Source organism: Rhinatrema bivittatum, chromosome 12, assembly GCF_901001135.1.
Source record: "Rhinatrema bivittatum chromosome 12, aRhiBiv1.1, whole genome shotgun sequence".
NCBI lineage: Eukaryota > Metazoa > Chordata > Amphibia > Gymnophiona > Rhinatrematidae > Rhinatrema > Rhinatrema bivittatum.
In genome coordinates, this window is record NC_042626.1 from 77050917 (window position 1) to 77070028 (window position 19112).

Genomic DNA, 19112 nt, shown 5'->3' on the forward strand with positions numbered 1-19112 from the left:
CTAACCCGAAGGGTAGAGCCCGGAACTGAAAGTGTTGTCCCAGGACTTTGAAGCGTAAGTAGCGCTGATGATCCCGATGAATTGGGATATGCAAGTAAGCTTCTGACAGATCCAGGGATGTGAGATACTCCCCTGGCTGAATGGCACTTCGGACTGACCACAGAGTTTCCATGCGAAATCCTGGGACCCTTAAGTGCCGGTTGACTGACTTGAGGTCCAGGACGGATCTGAAGGTGCCCCCCTTCTTGGGCACGATGAAATAAATGGAGTAATGCCCAGAATTTATCTCCCATGCAGGCACTGGGATTATGGCTTTTAGGGACAGGAGCCTTCCCAAGGTAGCTTCCAGCGCCGCCCTCTTGAGCGGCGGACAAGGAGATTCCACAAACTTGTCCGGAGGGAGGTAGAGGAAGTCCAGGTAATACCCTTCCCGGATAATGGCGAGGACCCACTGGTCCGAAGTAATCTCGTCCCACCTGCGGTAGAATAGGGTTAGCCTGCCCCCTATGGCTTCTTCCCCCAGATGGGTCGGCTGATTCTCATTGTGGGGTGCGGCCGGGACCCGAACCCGAGCCGGTTCCCCGCTTGCTGTGCCTGGTCCGAAAGAACTGGTTCCTGGTCTGAGAACGAGGTGCTTGATAGCGAGTCCTGTAAGGGTTGAAGCGTTGAGAGCTTCTACCTCTGGATGGCCTAGGAAAAGGGCGCTGGTTCCTCCTTGACTTGTCTTCTGGTAGACGGGGCATTGGAGAGGCGCCCCATTTGTTAGCCAGTTTCTCGAGGTCACTGCCGAATAGGAGGGATCCCTTAAAGGGCAATCTTGTAAGGTGCGTCTTGGAGGAGGAGTCGGCTGACCAATTTCGTAGCCAAAGCTGTCTCCTGGCTGCCACTGAGGATGACACTCCATTGGCTGCCGTACGGACTAGGTCGGAGGCAGCGTCAGTGAGGAACGAGAGGGCTGATTCCATTTCTTCTCCCGGGGTGTTGCTCCTGGCTTGTGACAAACAGGAACGCGTCACCACGGTGCAGCAGGTCGCAATTTGCAGGGACATGGCTGCCACCTCAAAGGCCTGTTTCAGAATGGCGTCCATGCGCATCCTTGAGGGCCGCCCCTCCTTCCACCGGAATGGTGGTGCGCTTCACAATTGCGCAAACTATGGCGTCTACCTTAGGGCACGCCAGCAGCTCCTTGGTTGCCGGGTCCAGGGGGTACATGCCAGACAAGGCCCGACCCCCTTTGAATGAGGCCTCCAGCGCATTCCACTCGAGATCAATTAGCTGCTGTGCTGCTTGTAGGAGGGGAAAGTGGTGGGCCGTTTGCCGAAGGCCTTTCAGCAGGGGGTTCATCCTAGGTTCCCCTGGGGTGCCGTGGCCCGGGATAGCCAGCTCAGACAGGCATTGGGAGACCAGGTCTGGGAGATCCTCCTTAAGAAAGAAGCGTCTCATGGTTCGATACGGCTCTATCCCCGAGGGAAGTTCTCCCTCCTCGGGGAGCTCTTCTTCTTCCACAGAGCAATCTGAATCCCCATAAGTGGGGCTTCCGGGTGGCCGTGCCTAGGTCTTGAGGGTCCAGGGGTAGGGTCATCCGGTACGTATGGGTCCGTTCGGGGATCAGACTACATCTTGACAAAGGCGTGAATCCCCTTGAATAATTCCACCCATGAGAGCGAAGCAGGTTCTAGCCTTAGGGGCACCAGGTCTCTAGGGTTCCCTGGCTGCTCACCGCAGCCTGCTAGGTCCGGGATGTTCCCTGAGGAACTAGCAATTACGCTGGGCTGGGACCGGCCCTGGCCTGGAACTCCCAGGGCCTCCTCACATTGGGCACATAGGGAGTCTGCTTCCTCGCTCTTTGTGGCTCTGAGGTGGCATGCAGAGCAGAGGCCTAGAGCTCTTATGCCTGATTCTAGAGGCGCCGGCTCTGCAGACGCATGGGCTTTCATATGCTCCATCGCGTCTGTTATCTCTATGCGCTTTGAAATATGCGCGAAGATGTGCCCGTTGATGGGCGCGAAGATGTGCGCCCATCAACGGGCGCCCAGCGAGGTGCGCCCAGCGACGTGCGCTCAGCAACGTGCGCCTATCCACGTTCACTTAGCGACGTGCGCTTAGCAGCGTGCGCCTAGCAACGTGCACCTATCGACGTGCGCTTAGCAGCGTGCGCCTATCAACTATCAATGTGCGCCCAATTATTTTCGGGCGCCTAACATTTGCGCCCGTCGCCTGTGCGCTGAGTCCGGTCTGAGCACTAGGGCGAGGCGGCGAACCAGGGCAGATGGTGATGGCGAGCAGGCAGGCAAAATGGCGACCTCCTAGGCGGGCTGCCACGCAGGCAGACCCTGCTAACCCTCGCTTCCTCGGAGACCAGCCAAGTAAAGATGTACGCCTTACCTGATCTTCGGCGCTTCCCGGTTGCGACCCGGGTGGTCTCCGGCTGCGGGGGGGAGAGAGTGATTACCGTCACCGCCGCGCTCGAGGAAGTGCAACCGCTGCCTCTAGGCCGCGCCCGAACTCGTCTCGCTCGGGGGCCAAGTCCTCACCGCGAACGGATCGGGACCGAGGCTGCCTCAACGCCGCGCCCGAGCCCTTCTCACTCAGGGGCTAGGTCCCTGCCGCAAGTCGGCCACTGGACCGAGGCTCGTACCTCCGAGGGACACGGAAATCACCTCGGGAAACTCAACTGGGGAGGGACCTGATGGTATCACCGCAGGAGTGCGGGGCTCGTCTTCAGGTAGGACTTCTATGAATTTAGTCGTTAGAATTTGGAAAGAACGCTCAGCGAACATGAGGTAGCTCCAAACTGCTTTGGAGACGGAAATTACTGAGCGTCTGCACTTCCTGCAGGGATATATGTACTACGTGCTGACGTCAGATCCGTCTCCAACTGCTAGCATGAGCACGAGCACACTATACCCATTTGTAATGAGTCCATCTGCTACACGCTAGGAAAACATAATTTAATAATGATAACTGAGACAGAAATTGAAGTCTCACCATCTATATGTATGTTAAAATCTCCCACCTAAATTTAGGAGTAAGGTAGCTATTGATATATGATATCCTGCCTTCATGTGGAGCATATACTAAACAGTGGGTGCACTGAGAGGGGAGGATCACCTTGCTGATGGCTGAAAGTCTGCTTGGGAAATTTTCCTTTTTAAAAGTATTGGGACGAAGTTAACTATTTGGGAATATTATTTAGTGTGTTTGTGCTTTTAATAGTCAGTAAGGCAGGGAATAAGCAGTAGTTAGTGTGTTTATTTTTAATAGTCTGTAAAGCAACTAATAAGAAGTTAGTGTTTGTATATTAAACAAAAAAAAAAACCCCCGAAAAGTAGCCAGAAGCAAAAATAAGCTAGGAGCAGTGTATACCTAAGTAAAAAGGTTGAAAAGTTCAGCACTCACCTTGGAAAAGTGTTAAGGTAGTGTGATTTGGTTTGATTAGATTAGGTACCAACATTTGTTAATTAAGAGAGCAGTGAGTCACTCTGGCTGACTAACTGAAGTTATTTACTCTTTCGGATAATAGAAAGACTAGGGGACACTCCATGAAGTTAGCATGTGGCACATTTAAAACTAATAGGAGAAAGTTCTTTTTCACTCAACGCACAATTAAACTCTGGAATTTGTTGCCAGAGGATGTGGTTAGTGCAGTTAGTGTAGCTGTGTTTAAAAAAGGATTGGATAAGCTCTTGGAGAAGAATTTCATTACCTGCTATTGATGAAGTTGACTTAGGGGTGGATTTTCAGAGCCCTGCTCGCCTAAATCCGCCCAAAACCGGGCGGATTTAGGCGAACAGGGCCCTGCGCGCCGGTGAGCCTATTTTACATAGGCCTACCGGCGCGCGCAGAGCCCCGGGACTCGCGTAAGTCCCGGGGTTCTCCGAGGGGGGCGTGTCGGGGGCGTGCCCGGTCGTCGCGGCGTTTTGGGGGCGGGTACGGGGGCGTGGCTACGGCCCGGGGCGGTCCGGGGGTGTGGCCGCGCCCTCCGTACCCGCCCCCAGGTCGCGGCCCGGCGCGCAGGAGGCCCGCTCGCGCGCGGGGATTTACTTCTCCCTCCGGGAGGCGTAAATCCCCGGAGAAAGGTAAGGGGGGGGTGTAGACAGGGCCGGGCGGGTGGGTTAGGTAGAGGAAGGGAGGGGAAGGTGAGGGGAGGGTGTTAGAGGATTCCCTCCGAGGCCGCTCCGATTTCGGAGCGGCCTTGGAGGGAACGGGGGTAGGCTGCGCGGCTCAGCGCGCGCCGGCTATACAAAATCGATAGCCTTGCGCGCGCCGATCCAGGTTTTTAGCGGCTCCGCGCGTATCTACTAAAATCCAGCGTACCTTTGTTTGCGCCTGGAGCGCAAACAAAAGTAGGCCTATTCGCGGAGTCTGAAAATCCGCCCCTTAGAGCAGAGCTTTCCAAACTTTTCATGTTGGTGACACACTTTTTAGACAAACATAATTTCACGACACGGTAATTCAGTCTACTAGTAAACCAGAGGTTAAAGGTTAAACGAACGAAACATATTTCGACAATTTATGTATGTTTCCTTAAATATATACATAAATAAAATGTTTCACGACACAACCTATCTCATGAAAACCTTAAATTTATATTAAAAATGTATATTCCAAGATTCATGTTATTGTTATAATTTATGAGAAACAATAATAAAACAAATTATCTGTCCCCCACACACTCATCTCTCTCCTCCCCCCAGCACATGTCTGGCCCCCACACACTCATATCTCTCCCCCTCAAGCACATGTCTGTCCCCCCAGCACTCATCTCTCTCCCCCCAGCACATGTCTGGCCCCCACACTCATGTACCTCGTCTTTTTGATTGTTGCCAGTTAAGTGCTTCACTCCCTTCCATGATCACCAGACACTGCTGCTTGCAGTCAGTACTCCTCATGGCCAAGCCTCATCGGCAGCAGCAGCCAATGCAAGGATGGCTGGACTCGTTCCACCCACCAAGCCCCCCCAAAAAACGCGACTGACAGCAAAAATCACCCAATAATAAGCAACCCATAAACTGAAAAAAAAAAAGTGAATCTCTAGAAAAAAAAAGCCCAAACTCGCATCAGAGTTGACCGGGCTTGCGCGACACACCTGCACACTGCAGGCGACACACTAACGTGTCCCGACACACAGTTTGGAAAGCTCTGCCTTAGAGAATAGCCACTGCTATTACCAGCAACAGTAACCTGGAATAGACTTAGTTTTTTGGGTACTTGCCAGGTTCTTATGGCCTGGATTGGCCACTGTTGGAAACAGGATGCTGGGCTTGATGGACCCTTGGTCTGACCCAGTATTTGTATTTATTTATTTAAATTTTTTCACTATACCGATACTCAAGACGAGGTCTTATCCTACCGGTTTACAATATAACAGGGGAAACCAATTAACAGCTAAGTAGAAGGTAAAGTTACAAAAAACAGGGAGCGAAAAACATGGGAGATGGAAGACAGGAAAGATTTAAAACGATAACAACTGCAGAGTGATAAAACAATCAACTAAAAACCATAGAGTAGCGAGACTTAAATAGAGATTTGTCCTGGGCAATTATTAACATAATATATCCTGTGGGAGGAGAGAAGGATAGGTGAGGGGGGGGGGGTGTGTCATGGCATGTTCTTAAATTGTCAAAGATAACAATCTAAATAAGCACAGCTTCAATGGGTGGTCTAAAATCACACCAGCCTTTCCGCTAAGTTCCTCCACAGCGGACATGAAGATGTCCCGGTTATCCCTATGCATAACGAGAGAGCTGAACCACCCCCTCCTCCATACAAGCACCAGAGTTAAAAAAAAAAAACTCATCCTATGAAGTTGCAAGTCCCCGGCGCAAGCGCAGGACTAGCAATGCGATCCAAGCCTCGCTTTGGAAGCTGTCTAGGAATGAGGTCTAGCACGCACGTCACTTTTCCTCCTTGCGGTTTCTGATTCTATTTCCTGCGCGCATGCTGATGACGTTGGGCCCGGAAGCGTGGTGGTTGCGTTACCGTGGAGAAAGCCGTGGCCGTGATTAGTTTGGCTGCCGCAGGCGAGAGGATTATTTGCCGCCGTCATGGGAGGAGGAGACCTGGTGAGAGAGCTATGGGGATGGGGGGTGGAGTCTCTGAATCTCCCGGGGATCCGTCTGACTCCTCTACTGCTTTGCCCCCATAGAACCTGAAGAAGAGCTGGCATCCGCAGACGCTGCGTAATGTGGAGAAGGTGTGGAAGGCTGAGCAGAGGCATGAGGCCGAGCGCAAGAAGATCGAGGAGCTGCAGCGGGAGCTACGGGACGAGCGCGCCCGGGAGGAGATGCAACGCTATGCCGAGGATGCGGGCACCGTGCGGTAAGGGCAGGACTTGCCAGCCCAAATACTGTAGCAAGTGCCCTTGGTGATGAGGATGATTTGGGGAGGGGACTCCTTGAAGTATCACAGAGCTCAACTACCTTGCACCCTGCAGAGACCCAAGTCCCAACCGGCCTCCCCCTTCCCCCCCCCCCCCCGCATTTTTTCCCCACAGATATACAGGTCGATCCTGTAAGGCCGCGGTAATAACAGTGCGGCAGTGTCAGGCGCACCCTTCCTCCCCGCACGCACAGTTCTCTTCACTAACTCCCCGATACTCTCCTCTAATCGCATGCAAATGCATGCCGCGGCTTTAAAGCGGTAGGGAAGGGTTATGCCCGCGTAACCCATTTTACTGTATAGGCGCTTAATACAGCGCCTATACAGTAACCAGGGTGCGCTGGTACCTGTCATTTCAAATGTCATTTCAAATGACATTTGAAATGACAGGCACCATGAAGTGAAAAAAAAAAATACCAAAATATGTAAAAACCTGAGTGTTCAAAAAAAAATAAATTTTAAATACCTGTCGGAGGGCCGCGTGGGTCCAGGCGGCGGCAGCGGGAGCCGGGTGGTCGCGTGTTAAATCTAGGCCACGGGCGGGTGGGCGCCTGTTCCAGGCGGCAGCGGCAGCGGCGGCGGGGGGACACGCGTTAGTTCGAGACGGTCGGTGGGCGGCGGGTGGTCGCGTGTTAAATCTAGGCCGGGTCGCACAGGCGCGCATTCATTCATCCAGGCGGAGGAGCCGGCGGCGAAAGCTGCCGGCTCCGCCTGAATGAATGCGCGCCTGTGCGACCCCTGCGATCCGGCGCTCAAGGCAGTCACAGCATTCATTCACTGCCGGTGGGGGCTGCCGGGGCATCCCCCACCGGCAGTGAATGAATGTGAGCCCTGCGATTCGGCGCTCAAGGCAGTCACATGCCGTGACGTCACGGCATGTGACTGCCTTGAGTGCCGAATCGCAGGGGTCGCACAGGCGCGCATTCATTCATTGCCGGTGGGGGCTGCCGGAGAGGCAGCCCCCACCGGCAGTGAATGAATGCGCGCCTGTGCGGACCCGGCCTAGATTTAACACGCGACCACCCGCCGCCCACCGACCGTCTCGAACTAACGCGTGTCCCCCCGCCGCCACTGCCGCTGCCGCCTGGAACAGGCGCCCACCCGCCCGCGGCCTAGATTTAACACGCGACCACCCGGCTCCCGCCGCCGCCGCCTGGACCCATGCGGCCCTCCAACAGGTATTTAAAAATTTTTATTTTTTTTTCTGACAGGTTTTATGTGTCCCACATCATTACATTTTCTCGATCATCTCTGTATCGCTTTTTTTTTTTATTGTGTTTTATTGTTTTTGAGTGTCTTAAGCGGTGTCGATGGATTTGTTACTAGACTCACAGTCCTAACTCCTACTAGGGGGAGGCGGTAAACTAACACGTTACGGCCGCGGCAAAACAGTGCGTTACTAATGAGATAACCTGAGCGCGCGTTACGGTATCGGAGGGGAATAGCTAATTCCTTCATTATACAGCTAATTCGTTCATTTACATGCCGGGTGGGGAAGGGTTACGCGTCTGTTTTAAGAAGCGCTACGGACGCGCGAAACTGGAGACTGTATCGCTGGTTTGCCTTACGCGTCCGAATTGTGCGCAGCGAGCTCGTTACAGACGAGAAATCTTCAAATGAATGTTACTGTATCGAGCTGATAGTGATGTATAACTGTTATAGTCCAGCTGTAAATTACTTTGCTGAGCTCCAGCTTGTTAGGGTTTGAGAGCCTGAATTAGTTGGCTTCTCTGTAGAGGGGCTAGGGAGGGTGCCAGACAGCAGTTGGGTACATTTTGAGGAACATCAATATTTAAAAAAAAAAAAAAAAAAAGTCATACTAGCTCAGACTAATGATCCATGGAGCCCTACATCCATCTCTGATCTTTGCTAATCTGCATAACTTGGAAATTCTTGGTAGATCCTAATGGGGAGATTCCACATCTGCCTAGCTAATAATTGTTAATGGACCTGTTTTCTAGCAACTTGTATTAATTTTTTGTAAACTCATCTATACTACTTACCTTGGCAACAAATTCCATAGCTCAATTGTGTGTTGACTGAAAACAATTACTTATATTTGTTTTAAATCTGCTACTTGTTAATTTCATGGAGTGTCCCTTAATCCTAGTACTATTTGAATGAGTAAATAACTGTTCCCTATTAAGAAAACAAGTTGCTAGGTTAGGGCTGTTCAGTGCCACCCCCCATCCGATCAAGTTGAATTCTCCCTATCATTCAGGCTGATACAGTACAGTGTGCTGCAGCGGAGCGCACTGTTAACCCGCGATTGGATGCACGTTTTTGACGCACTAGCTTTACCCCTCATTCAGTAAGGGGTAATAGCGTGTCAAAAACGCATGTGTCCCCCCCCCCCCGAACCTAATAGCGCCCGCAACATGCAAATGCATGTTGCTGGACCTATTAGGTATTCCCGCGTGATTCAGTAAGTAAAATGTGCAGCCAAGCCGCACATTTTACTTTCAGAAATTAGCGCCTACCCAAAGGTAAGCGTTAATTTCTCTCGGCACCGGGGAAGTGCACAATACAATGGTGGGGCTCAGTTCAGTGCCTCAGAGTCCCAGTAGCAAAGAGTAAACAGTTCATCCAGTCCTTGAGGCCCTCTAGCCAGTCTGAATCCGTGGCTGTCAGCAGGCTCGAGAACCGACGCCAGCAAAATTGAGCGTCGGCTGTCAAACCCGCTGACAGCTGCCGCTCCTGTCCGAAAAGAGGCGCTAGGGACGCGCTAGTGTCCCTAGCGCCTCTTTTTACCACCAGCCCTCATTTAAATAAATTAAATTACTGTATCGCGTGCACAGGAGAGCGGGCGCTCTCCCGCGATTTTTACTGTATCGGCCTGATTGTGTTATAATTTGTACCCTGGTATAGCACTGTCTCATTGGTTATCCTCCTTCCACCAGGTCTCCAAGATGCCAATTAAGTCATCTCATCATTCACTTCTATAAACTCTCTCCCATCTTACTTCTTAGACTTCTGGCATTGGCATATAGACATTTCAAAGTTTTGTGGGTTTTTTTCGTATTAATAGCCTGCTTTCCCTGTACGTACCAGGATCAGTCCAGACACCTGGGTTTTGCCTCCCTTCCAGCAGATGGAGTCAAAGAAGTTTTAAAACAATCCTGCCCTATGTACCAAGGTGCCATCCACAGTCCATCAGTATTTCTCTGTCTCCAGCAGATGGTGGAGGTGCAAAACCCACAGTCTCTTCTGATTGTAAAAAAAAAAATAAAATATATATTTTATATATATATATATATATATAACTAGCAACTCTACCCGTTCTACGCCCGGGCGGCGAGCCTTTTTATTGGCACATCTGCTCTTGTTTTGAGCAGAATTTCCCTAGAAATTCACTGTAAGGGTGTCCCTTCCACATACACACACCTTCATACAGGCTCCCCCACTCTCTGGCGCACACACACACACACACACATCCTCTCAAATAGGCTCCCTCTCTGAAACCCACACTCAAGCATCCCACGCACTCCCCCTCTTACCAACCAAGCTGTCTTTCGCACTCCCCCTCTCCTCTCTCTCACACACATTCTGTCTCACCGGCATCCCCCTCCCCTCATATAGGCTCCCTCTCTCTGAAACCCACACTCTAGCATCCCCCCACCCACCCTCTCTTACCTCCCATGCTCTCTCACACCCTCCCTACCCCCTCTCACCAACCATGCTCTCTGTCACCCCCCCTCTCTCACACACACATTCTCTTTCACCGGCATCCCCTCCCCCATGCTGTCTCTCACATCCTCCTGCTCTTTCTCACCCTCCCCTCCCCAACACACATTCTCTCTCACCGGCATGCTGCTGGACCCGCGCCGTTCGCGGCGAAGATGAAGACCTGGCGTGTCGTTCGTGGCACACAGGGGCCTTCCATTTTTGCCATGAACAGCATGCTGGGCCTTCATCCTCACCGCGAACGGAGCGTGTGCAGCGGGACACGCTCCGTTCGCAGCATGCCAGGATCTCCTCTGCTATATTCTGCCTGTCCTGCAATGGCCTCTGTTCTTTGTACCTCTTGTAGCTGGTGTTGTCACATGGCCGCTGTACAGCGTGTTTGAGCCATTATAGCGCCATCTATCGGCGGGCTGCTGAACATTCACGCACACTGACGGTCACACTACCAAGCCCAATATATTATGGATTGGATAGAGACAGGTAGTGTTATGAAAGTTAGGGGATTGCTCTTTTAATTTTTCTCTAGGTCTTTAAAAAAAAAAAAAAAAAAAGTTATTCAGCAGATGACACAGGATCCTTCAGTCTCCCAGGAGGTTGCTAGGTCCTGAGGGGACCATCCTCCCTGGTTGAGACAGCTGCTAGCAAGGATTGAGGACCTGAGTTAAGCAGCCCTGGGGTGATACCGGGGAGCCCGGTTCACTTACCCCAGAGGGAGCAGGAGCTGAACTAGGTCTGTGGACAGCAATCGGGCAAGTGCTTATTTAAAAAAAAAAAAAAAAGCGAGTCTCTTTATTTTTTCAGCGCGCCGGCTCTCCTGTCCTTTCCTATACCCCCCCCCCCCCCCCCCCCCCCCCCCGCTTCGCTGCACTGCCGTTTTTGGGTATTTTCGCCGCTTTTTGTCAAGTTTGTTTTTGCAGCAACAGTGATGCCCCAGAGATCGTCGTGCCGCGCGTGCAGCTCTGCGCGCACGCGGTTATCAAGTGAGGGCTTGTGTATTGATTGTCTGCCGGGAGGCGAAGGACCCTTTGTTTTGCCCCAGGAGGGTCGAAATCTGGTTCCTCTGCCTACCATGCAGTTGCAGACAAGTCGCACAGCCTCAGCTGCTCCGTTCCCGATGGCGGGAACGGCGGCCATGTTGGATTCTGGTCAGGAGACCGCGATGGGGGAGGGGTTGTTACCATCATCACTTTCCCCACAGTTGGTTCCCCCAGGAGGAGATCTACTGTTCGGTCCAGCCTCTCCTGTGCATGAGGATAGCCCTGAGGGGGCTGCTGATTCTTCCTCTCAGTCTTCTTTTTCCTCAGAGTTTGTATTGCTTCTCCACAAGGCCTTTAAGGCCAAGAAGTCAGGGAGAAAGCATTTGGGGGAAAAGATCCCGTTACAGAAGCGCTCCAGGTCAAAAAGGGGGTCTGAGTCTCAATAGAGTAAACGGCCCTTATGCTCGGTGCCGGCTGGGTCGGACGGACGGAGGGGGGGGGGGGGGCAGATGTGGACGCGGACCCACAACATTGCTTAGACCGAAGTTCTCAAGTTCTGGAAGGCGACTATCCAAAGGTGGTCAGGCTTTTCAAAAAAGAGTTGGGTCCGCTCATTCCAGCCATCCTGGCGGAGCTAGGATTGAAGGTCCCTCCTGCGGAGTCTCGACTGGGGGCAATGGATCTGGTGGTGTTGGGCCTGAGGGGGCCTACAGCCTCTTTCCCTTTCCACTTCTCGGCAACAGACCTATTGTTCAGGGAATGGGACACCCCAGATTTGGGGCTAAAAGTCAGTAAGGCAATCGATAAGCTATATCCCCTACCAGAGGAAGCATTGAATCTTCTTTGAGTTCCCAAGGTGGATGCAGCGGTCTCTGCCGTCACTAAGAAAACCACCATCCCAGTCACGGGGGCGACGGCTCTCAAGGACATGCAGGATAGAAAGTTGGAGCTTCAGCTCAAGAAAAAGTTTGAGGTGTCTGCTCTGGGGGTGCGAGCAGCAATGTGCAGCAATTTTGCTCTGCGCGTGGGCCTTCGCTGGGCGCAGCAGCTCCAGGCAAACGCTGACCTTTCGGAGGGTGAGGCTCTCCAGGCTGGTCGTCTTGAGGCGGTAATCACTTATAGCGCCGATGCGCTGTATGATCTGTTGGAGACATTGGCCAGGGCCATGGTATCTGCTGTCTCCGCACGCAGACTTCTGTGGTTACGGAACTGGGCAGCAGATGTCTCCTCTAAGGCCCAGCTCGGCTCGCTACCCTTCAAGGGCAAGTTGCTATTTGGCAAGCATTTGGAGGACATGATCCAATCTCTGGGAGAGAAGACAGTTCATAAGCTGCTGGAGGACCGGACCAAGTCGAAGGGCTCCTTTGCGACTCTGTCTCATTTCCGGGGTAACAGGAGGCCTCAACTGGCTCATTCGGGGTCATCCTTTCGCCCAGGTTCATGCAGACAGAAGTCGTGGTCTCAGTCCTTTCAGGGCAGACGGTTCGGCAGTTCCAATAACCCCCAGTCTGCCTCTGGAGCGAAGTCCTCACAATGAGATACTGCGGGTCCATTCCTCGGTACCGGTAGTGGGGGGCAGGCTATCGCTCTTTTTCGAGGAATGGACCAAGGTGACGTCGGACCAGTGGGTCCTCACCGTGATAAGTCAAGGTTAAGCTTTAGATTTTGTACGGCGCCCTCGGGACAAGTTTCTAATATCTCTATGTGCTTACCGAGAGAAGTGAGAGGCTGTACAAAGTACGCTGCAGCGCCTGTTAGACTTGGGAGCCATAACGCCGGTTCCGCCTGCGGAACGTCGGAGGGGACGCTATTCCATTTACTTCGTAGTCCCCAAAAAGGAAGGCACTTTCCGGCCCATTTTATTTTTATTTATTTTATTTATTTAATCATTTTTATATACCGAAGTTTAGCTAGCTGCCTTCACTCCAGTTTACATTTGGAACAACGCAATACATGTAAGAAACCATAGAAACGCAATACTGTAAACTGGCGGAGACGGGAGTTATATATGATATAGTATAAAACGAGATGAAACAAGGTAAAATAGTATGATTAACTATAACAATATAACCTGAGAACTGGTTGCACCCACCCCAGGACGTTCCTTTCAGTTGTCCCCGGGGTCCAGGACAAAGATTCAAAATTTACCCAGTTGGTCCTCTTTGGCTGAACCGAGACCAAAAAAGCATCGGTCCACATTGGATACCTGAGGTAAAATTGAGACGGGAGGAGTGTGATCCCAACCCGTATGCGCCGCAAGATAGCCGACACACAACGCAACAGCCAGCGCAACCACCGAAACCAGATACTGTGTCAAAGAAGAAACACGATGCATTGACACCCTCCGACGCACATAAGCCGAAGCACTCCATCTCGGCGCAAATTGCATCGTGTCAAACAAAAGCGATGCAGTGGCGCACTCCCATGCACTTACACATACCCGAAGCAAATCCATGATGTACCGACACACTCGTGCCATCATTCAAATTCTCCGATGCAGGAACGATGCATGCATCATCTAAACAGAAAAAGAAATGCCCATCAAGGGCTCATATAACAAAGGACCCCATCTTGGATATATTATCGAATCCTCCATGGGTTTCACCTCAAAAACCACTTCACAAAGTGTTCGTTTGGAATGCTCGGGGCTTTCTTCTCGTTCCCATCGCAAATCAAAAAATTTAAAAGAACTAACTCGGTTCTACATATACATATATGTATACATATACATATACGTATAGTTCTACATCACCTCGGTTCACTGTGAACCGAGGTGATGTAGAACTATACGTACCGTGGTATATAAGAATCTATAAATAAATAAATAAATGAATAAAAGAACTAACTCCCAAGATCCCCGAAAGGAGCAGGTCACTTGGACCCTCCAACCTCCTTCAGACATCCTATTAGCAGGCATACACTGCCGGAAGTTACCTTCAAAGGCTTCACAACAAAAACCTCAACCTCAGAAGGCCCAAGGGGTTGCAAATATATTCTGCTCCCAGGAGGCCATTAATCAAATCTCTGCAATTATAATGAATCTCTTTTCATCTTTGCATCTGCAGATCTTTCCTCCATACTTTCCGGGTCCTACAGGGGACATGCCACACCCCATTATTCCTGACTCACCATGCGCTCCCAACCCAGAGCAGATCACAGAGAAAATCCAATCGCCTCATTTCACACCCCAGGATTCACCGGACGACCGCTCCCCCGACAGTTCCACAGGTATCCCCTCCTATCCGCTAGAGGAGCTGCCTAACCATTCATCTCCGCCTGAAGGACCTTACTTATTCTCTTTTCATTGAGAAACTAGGTACCCTTCTAGGGATAGAAATCAGAAACTACTGGGCCCCAGAGAAGAGGTTTTTGGAATTCTAAAAATTTTAGATGTTCCCGCTGAACCATCAGCTTTACCATCTCACAAATTATTAGACTCCGTTCTATCAAAGACCTGGGAATCCCCTCAATACCTCCAGTTTCTAGAAAACTAGATTTGAAGTTCAGACTACAAAAATCTAACATTTACGGAGTAGTTCAACTTCCATGTGCATCAGTCATCTTGGAATTAGCTATGAAACGAGCGAAAAAGACCAAACTACATTCATCAACACCGCCTATAAGAGATCATAGGATCCTAGATGAATACACCAGAAAATCTTTTCAAAGTGCTAAGCTCACTTCCAGCATCCAACAACATTGATTTTACATCGTGCAATATCTTTATGAATCCCTCCAACTGCTAAAACCATTACTCTGTACAGAAACAGGACAACCCATCACAGCTCTTCCTTTTTATGACATGGAAGAGGGTCTCGGGCATCTTCTACGGGCAGTATATGAATCTTTCAAAACATCTGCCAGAACATCGCAGCTCGTCGCATGGCTAAGCTCCAGTTCTTTCGGAGAAGATGTTCATGAAAAATTGGCTAACCTCCCTTGTGTAGGAGACAACTTGTTCAGAGACAAACTTAAGGACATGGTAGCACAACCAAAAGAGCAAAATGTAGAGGTCCAATCCTCTCTTCAGCACTACTACCAAAGAAAACCTATGTATTTCCAAAGGAGACCATACAAAACTTACATTCCATACAGAACACAATTCCAACCTTACCAACTACCTCGACCATAGCCTCAAGCAACTCAGGCTAGACCCCGCCAAACAGAAACCAGTCTAGACTCCTCTCCAAAAACCATCAGTCTTTTTGAAGATAAATCAGCCATGGCCTGAATTATGTATTGGGGGGACGAATTCAGCATTACTTTCCAGAATGGCAAAAGATCACCTCGGACCAATGGGTGCTCCAGATTGTAAAGGAGGGATACCAACTCAATTTCCTATCCAAACCTCATCTCCCTCACCTCTCTGCCAGGGCATCTGATATCTCCACTGTTCACCTACTAGAACAAGAACTACAGACACTTCTACAACAACAAGCCGTCCAAATAATTCCGAAAAACAAATCAATTCAGGATTTTACTCCCAATACTTCCTCATCCTGAAATGCTCAGGGGGGTCTTCATCCAATTCTAGACCTTTGACCCCTAAACAAGTTCCTGCGGAAGGAGAAATTCAAGATGACATCCCTCAAATTAGTTTTCCTGTTCATACAATAGAATGATTGGATGTGTTCTCTAGACCTCAAGAATGCATATACTCACATCCCGATACATCCCTCTGCTGGCATTTCCTCTGCTTCCAGGTGAACTCCATACACTACCAGTATAGGGTTCTGCCCTTTGGTCTTTCCTCCGCTCCCAGAGTCTTCACCAAATGTCTGGCTGTGGCAGTGGCCCACTTGAGGCATCAGGAAATTCGTCTATTCCCTTACCTAGATGATTGTTAATAGCTTCCCCTGACCCAAACTCCTTATCTCAACACCTGAAGAAGACAATCTCATGTCTAGAATCTCTGAGTTTCTTTATAAATTACGAGAAGTCGATACTCAAACCGACTCAGATTATTCAGTTCATAGGGGCAAAGATAAACGCAATAGAAGCTTGTGCATTCCTTCCGTAAGAAAGGATAAATCGATTGCATCAACTATCAACGACAAAACCAACTGCCCACCAAATTCTGATTTTTCTGGGACACTTAGCAGTGGCTGTTCACATAGTTCCCCATATCTGACTTCATATGCGTCATCTTCAGTGGGGATTGAAAGCTCAGTAGATTCAATTCCTGATGCCAATATCCACAATAATAACAATCACGGAATCCATGGCGAAGGATATCTGCTGGTAGTTACATACAAATAGTCTGACAGTGGGATCTCCTCTTCAAGACCCAGTCCACAACTTAATCTTGACAACAAATGCCTCAACATAAGGATGGGGAGCACATCTGCTACATTACAAGACGCAAGGACTATGGACCCAAGTCAAAAGATCATTTCCAATCAATCTTTTGGAACTCAGAGCCATAAAAAATGCACTAAAAACTTTCACACATCTTTTCAAACCTTAATAATACATACAGACAATCAAGTTGCAATGTTCTGCATAAACAAGCAAGGAGGATCAGGTTCCTGGAATCTCTGCAGGGAAGCTGTCTGGATATAGAAGTGGGCTCTCCAAAACTCAATACTGTTAAAGGCAACTTATATATTAGGTGTAGCCAACAAGTTAGCTGATTTGCCTCAGCAGGATATTTCACCCCCACGAATGGTCACTGAACCAAACAGTTGCAAACAAGATATTCCTATAGTGGGATCACCCTTGGATAGACCTTTTCGCAACGGAACAAAATCGTAAAAGTTTGACAATTCCGCTCAGAACATCCCAGCCCCATCAGATATAAACAGGATGCCTTTCTGATGTCATGGTCACAGGGTCTTCTTTATGCATTTCCTCCAATTCCTCTCATATCAAGGACAGTTCAGAAACTGATTCAAGACCGATCACAGATGATACTTATAGCTCCTGCATGGCCAAGACAGCCATGGTATCTGGTATAGTACTCCGAAACAGAACCTCGGTCAGGATCCAAATCTGCTAACCTAAGAAAACGAAACCCTCCTTCATCCTTACACTCTTTGCTTCATCTAACAAGCTTGGATGTTGAACACGAGATCTTAAAGGGTTTCACTCTTTCAGATGACATTGAGCACATCATCATAGCATCCAGAAAACTATCAACAAGAAGAAATTACTCCTTCAAATGGAAGAGGTACATTTCGTGGTGTCACACTCAAAAGGTTCCTCCCTTCTCTTCAGCGCCTACAGAAATCCTTGCCTACTTGCATCATCTTCCAAATCAGGCTTAGCTACTTACTCAGTAAGAGTGCACCTAAGTGCCATAGCAGCTTATCATGAAATACATAATGGCACTTCCATAGCCTCATATCCTTTAATATCTCATTTCCTAAAAGGACTTTTTAACCTCCACTCCAAAAGCCTCCAGTTCTGTGGGACCTAAATATAGTCTTATCAAATTTAATGAAACCTCCTTTCGAACCAATTCAGTCTTCTCATTTGAAGTATTTAACTTGGAAAGTAGTTTTTCTAGTTGCGATAACTGCAGCTCAACGAGTAAGTGAACTGCAAGCTTTAGTTCATTACTCACCTTAGATGCATTTTTTTCATGATAAAGTAGTTCTAAGAACTCATCCAAAATTCCTGCACAAAGTAGTGTCAGCTTTCCATATCAATCAAAGCATCACGCTTCCAATATTCTTCCCTAAACCTCATGCTAACAAGAGTCTCAGCTCCATACACTGGACTACAAGAGAGCACTAGCTTATAAACAAAGAATTCAACCTTATCGCAAATCTTCTCAATTGTTTATATCTTTCAAACCGAACTTACTAGGCATTGTAGTCTCAAAACGAACCATATCCAACTGGATCTCAAACTGTATTCAGTTCTTCCATAACGCATCACAAACTCCCTTGTTAAGCTTAGTCTCAACACACCAACTTAGAGCAAAGGCATCTTCTATTGCTCATCTCAAAAATGTACCAATGGAAGGCATCTGTAGAACTGCAACTTGGTCTTCAGTTCATACGTTCACAGCTCATTACTGCTTAGACCACTCAGCAACTTCAGTCAGCAAACTTGGTCAAGCAGTTCTCTCCTATGCTCTAGATCAGAAAACCATGTCCACCAAGGAGTTTAAAAAAAAAATAAATTGTGCAGTGTGGAATGACAAGTATTATAGATCATTGCTTTATTCATTAACTACACTTGTTAACCATATGCTTGGGGACTCCCAAATAGCAGGGCTAATTCAGCCTGCTTATCAATGGAAAAGAGCAAGTTTATGGTAAGCAAACAATATTTTCCATAGATGGGATGAATTAGCCATGCTTCCACTCTCCTCCCTGGACATGTAGTTTTCTGCTCCTTTATTATAAATCTGAAGCCTCATTGCTTGGAGATCAACTGAAGCTGAGGAACCGCAAGCTGTGCGTGGGAAGTGCTGCACATGCGCAGTTCAAAAGATTTTTGATCCTTGAAGAAAATGTCCGATCCAGTGCACCGTCCGATGACGTCACCCAAATAGCAAGGCTAATTCATCCTGCTATCTATGGAAAACACCGTTTACGGTAAGCAAACTTGCTCTTGCGAATTTTCTCATCCGATAAGGGAGGCATTCATGGTGTCCCGAAGCAAACAAGAGGCCATACAAGATACCGTACCTCTTTCAAAGGCTGGATGCAATTGTGCCGGTTCCTCTGCTGGAAAAGGGACAAGGAAGATACTAGATTTATTTTGTGGTTTTCAAAAAGGAAGGCACTTTTCGGCCCATTCTGGACCTCCAGAAGACCAATACTGCTCTGCGTGTGCCACGTATCAGGATGAAAACGTTGTAGATGGTCATCACAGAGGTCCAAAGCGGAAAGTTTCTAGAGTCCCTGGATTTGACGGCGGCTTACCTGCATATAGCCATTCAGCAGGAGCACCAGTAGTTTTAAGCTTCATGGTGCTTTGACATTATTTCCAATTCCAGGCCCTTCCTTTTGGGTTGATGGTGCTATGAACGAATACGAAGGTGATGGTATTGGTGGCAGCAGCACTGTGAATCGAGAGGATTCTTGTCCACCCTTATCGGGACAATTGGTTCATCTG

At 49.1% G+C, this 19112-nt stretch overlaps 1 protein-coding gene across 1 annotated transcript in view; it reads left to right on the forward strand.

Moving 5' to 3' along the window:
• Positions 1 to 5896: 5896 nt before the first annotated feature.
• CWC25 (CWC25 spliceosome associated protein homolog) overlaps positions 5897 to 19112 on the forward strand; it is a 73910-nt gene continuing 60694 nt past the window's right edge. Inside the window, exons 1-2 of the mRNA XM_029572906.1 lie at positions 5897 to 6065; positions 6149 to 6321. Of these exons, the coding sequence (XP_029428766.1) occupies positions 6048 to 6065; positions 6149 to 6321 (191 nt within the window). The 5' untranslated portion in view covers positions 5897 to 6047. The remainder of the gene's footprint in view (positions 6066 to 6148; positions 6322 to 19112) is intronic.